The 3,763-nt window shown below is 43.5% G+C and overlaps 1 protein-coding gene across 1 annotated transcript; it reads left to right on the forward strand.

Moving 5' to 3' along the window:
- Positions 1-1,783: 1,783 nt before the first annotated feature.
- On the forward strand, positions 1,784-3,556 carry LOC108600034 (putative uncharacterized protein DDB_G0271982). The gene is made up of 2 exons (XM_017987372.1): positions 1,784-1,892; positions 1,951-3,556. Exons 1-2 carry the CDS (start codon positions 1,877-1,879, stop codon positions 3,525-3,527), a joined length of 1,593 nt encoding a protein of 530 aa, XP_017842861.1. The 5' UTR covers positions 1,784-1,876; the 3' UTR covers positions 3,528-3,556.
- The last annotated feature ends 207 nt before the right edge of the window (positions 3,557-3,763 follow it).

Below are 3,763 nucleotides of genomic sequence, written 5' to 3' on the forward strand. Positions count from 1 at the left end.
AACATTAATTAAGTAACACGCCGAAGATCACTTTGACTTTCACGATGTACATTAATAATATATTTATGCTCTTTATTAATAATTATTAACTTACACTTGCACACATTGCAATTTACCACAGGAAATAAATTAGCAACAAAAAAAACGCAGCTTGCTTAGTGGGTGCCGCATTGAAAATGAAATCAAGTGAACAAGCATTTAAATGTGAGTTTTCAATTTGTCTTTAGTCTACAAGAGCCGGAATCAACGGTAAACGAAATGCGCACTTACAATGAGAGAGAGAGAGAGACACAGCAGAAATTTGAGAGCGCAATGCACACACAAGCAAAAGCTTGTGCAACAAAAACTGCGCACATGGAAGTCAAATTGCGTAGGCAATACAAAATTATTGCGCACTGTGCAGCATCAAGGATCAACGGTAAACGAACTGCGCACTTACTACAAGAGAGCGGCAATGCACACACAAGCAAAAGCTTAAGGCTCACTTTGATTTTAAAGAAACACATTAATAATATATATATATGCACTTTATTATTAGTTATTAATTAAACCTTGCACTAACACAATGCAATTTAAATAAATTAGCAACAAAAAAATAGCTCATGGAAGTCAACTTTCGTAAGCCTTAATAAATTATTGCCCACTGTGCAGCATTTAGTCTACAAGAGCAAGGATCAACGGTAAACGAATTGCGCACTTACTACATGAGAGTGGCGTAGTAAAAATTTGAGAGCGCAATGCGCAAGTTCAAAAGCAAGTGCTAAGCAATATTTAAAGTGATTTGTTAATAATTATGCATTAATATAATGTAATTGTGCGTGGGTGCAAAGTCTCATTGAGCTGGAGCCATAGCGCTTCTTCGTCGCGTTTCGTTGTGTGTGTGTGTTGCTATTTTTTTTTTTACGCAAATTTAAATGCGCAAATGCAAGTGCTAAGCAATAAGCAATCATTAAAGTGTTTTTTTTTAATAAATAGTTAATGTAATTATGCATTAATTAATAATTACGCATTAATATAATGTCAATATGCGTGTGTGCAGTCTAATTGCGAAGTCACCTTGAGTTGGAGCGCTAGCGCTCCTTCGTCAGTTCGCTGTGTGTGCGTGTGTGTGTTTTTTTTTTCTAGAGGCAAATTGCAGCTGTGTTAGTGTGCTGCGCTGCAAAAGTCTGCAAGTGTTTTTTTTTGTTGCTTTTTCTTTCTGTGCTTTGTGCTGCGTTCCCTTGGTGCGCCATCTTAAGTTGCGCTCTCTTGCAAGCTGCGCTCTCTTACAAGCTGCGCTCTCTTACATGCTGCGCTCTCTGGCTCTCTGGTTCTCTTCGACGGTAAGTCGCGCTTTTTTCTTTGCCTGTGTTAGATCTTTCTCAATTTTTTTTGTGCGTGCGCCGCCTAAGCTGTTGCAACTCTCAGCTTTTGTCACGTATGTATTATGAATTTAGCTTTTGGCTGGCTTATGTGAAGTACGTCAGGCTTTAGTCCAATGTTTAATGTTATAGCAGTCAGCTCGCTTCCTCGAACTGCTTGCGGTTTGTTTTAAAGGCAATTAAATGATTGAAGTACATGTTTTGGCAGCAATAAATAATAAAAAAATAAATAAATGAAATTAAATAATAAATAAATAAAATTAAATCAAGTAATAATAAATTAATAAATAATAAAATATTTCAATTTAATTTCAATATGCATGCGCCTTTGCTTGCACCGCAGCTGAAAAAAACAAAGTCGACTGTGTCAACAATTTCAAATTTTGGGGCAGCTACAATAATTTTGATATAAACAAAAATTTTCTTTTAATAAAAATTCTTTAGATGATTGTTGGCGCGCAATATTTAATTTTGCAACAATTTGGCAACAGTTTGAATAAAATTCTAAGCGAGCTATGAATCGCGCTCTGTGTAAGTGACTTGAGTTATGTAGCAGAGTGTAAGCTAACATTAAAATAAATCAAAACAGATGTGCCATGCAGCATTTACTCAAGGCGCCAGAACGCGGACGTCTTTCGAAATGATCCATTCAAAATTCAATCGTACAACTTTCGTTATGCGGATAAGCCGGTGCATCTAATGTCGCATTATCAGCGCACGCAAGCCACGCCCACATTGACGCCACCACCACCCAAGCCGCCCACATTTGAAACCTATTACTATAATAACAAATTTAAGCAGCGCACTGAGCCAAAGCCGAGCAGCAATTTTGTGGAATATCGACGACGCAGTTTGCTGCCAGATTTTCAATCCATAGCTAGTGCCGCGCCAACGCCCATAAAGGTGAGGGCGGAGCCCCGGAAGATGCCGCCGCTGCTGAGCAGCTGCTGCCAGCGCGATGAGTATCAAAGCATGCGACGTGGCCAAAGCGTCACCACCATGCGCCAGAGCAGCAGCCAGAGCGTGGGGCAAGTGCGACGCGGCAGCGCCAGCTACAGCAATTTGAGGCAACAACCAGTGGCGAGGAGCAGCCCGTCCAGCTCCACCTTCAAACTCTGTGGCAAGCGAAGCAACAGCAGCGGCTGCGCCATTAACATAAACATAGGTGCACTCGACGCACACAGCGAGGTGGACAAGAGTGTGCGCATAGAGATTGACACCAAAGTGAGTGAGGATAAGATGGGCGCACGTTGTAGCACTGAGAGTTTTGTCATTGACAAGCGGCTGAGCAAGTTTTTGGTGCAGTCAACGACGCAGCGTCAGCAGCTGGAGCGAGATGAGCGGCACGAGCAACTGCAGCTGCAGCAGGAGCGACGCTGGCGTCAACACGAGCGTGAGCGTCAACGTGAGCGGGAGCGTGCGCTGGATGAGCAGCGACTGCAGGCACTAGAGCGAGAAAGAGAGCGAGATCGACTGCGGCTGCAGCAGCGCGAAACGCAGCGGCGAAGAGAGCAGGAGCGTGAGCGGGAGCGACTGAATCGACAGCCAATGAGAGCAATGTCCATGCCGAATCCGGTGTTGGCGCCTGTGGTAATAATGAGCTCGCATTTGCAGCGTGTGACCTCCAATGATCGACTGCCGGGCATGGTGCCCTGCTTTGTGCACAGCTCACGGCGAGCCGAGCGACTGCAGCAAAGCACCAGAAGATTAAGCACACTCAAGCAGCCCATTGCACCTCAATCTCCAAGGCAAAGTGCTCCCCCCGCCGCTCCGCCTGCTGCTCCAATCGTTTTGGAGCGTCGCAGTTCCGGCTGCAGCAGCAACATCAATGCCAGCGTTCGTGCCTCAGATAGCAATGCGAGCTTGCGTCGTTTATCTGCCACACGTTTGAACGAGCGCAAGCTGCTTAATCTTCAAGTGAATGGTGTTCCAGTCAAAGCCAATCCCTCCATACATACGCGACTCAACAATCTGCCCATACGCATTACCACATCCCGTCCAGCGGGCGATGATTTGCGCTTCTCGCTTAACCAGGTGCGCAATCAGCAGCGCAGCGACTCGCCGCTGGTCACAGCTCGTCGCTCTCCCTCACGCACGTCCACGATCGCTCCCTGCAGTGTCAACATCAATGTCTATGCGGATCAGCCACGCCCACTGCGTTTATAAATTGTTAACACTTAAAATTTGGCTGCACTGCAAACAAAAGTTTGCTAATAATGTTAATTAAATTTAAATATTTAAGCATTATTAACAAACTTTTGTTTGTAGTGCAGGCTAATGAAAAAAAAATATTTTGTTAATCTTATACGCAAATATAATTTGTTTCTAACAATCAAGTGGGAAATAAATTTTAATAAATTACAGACAAAATTATGAACAAAAAATCGAGAGAGAAATATATA

The sequence above is a fragment of the Drosophila busckii genome, chromosome 2L, assembly GCF_011750605.1.
Source record: "Drosophila busckii strain San Diego stock center, stock number 13000-0081.31 chromosome 2L, ASM1175060v1, whole genome shotgun sequence".
Lineage (NCBI taxonomy): Eukaryota > Metazoa > Arthropoda > Insecta > Diptera > Drosophilidae > Drosophila > Drosophila busckii.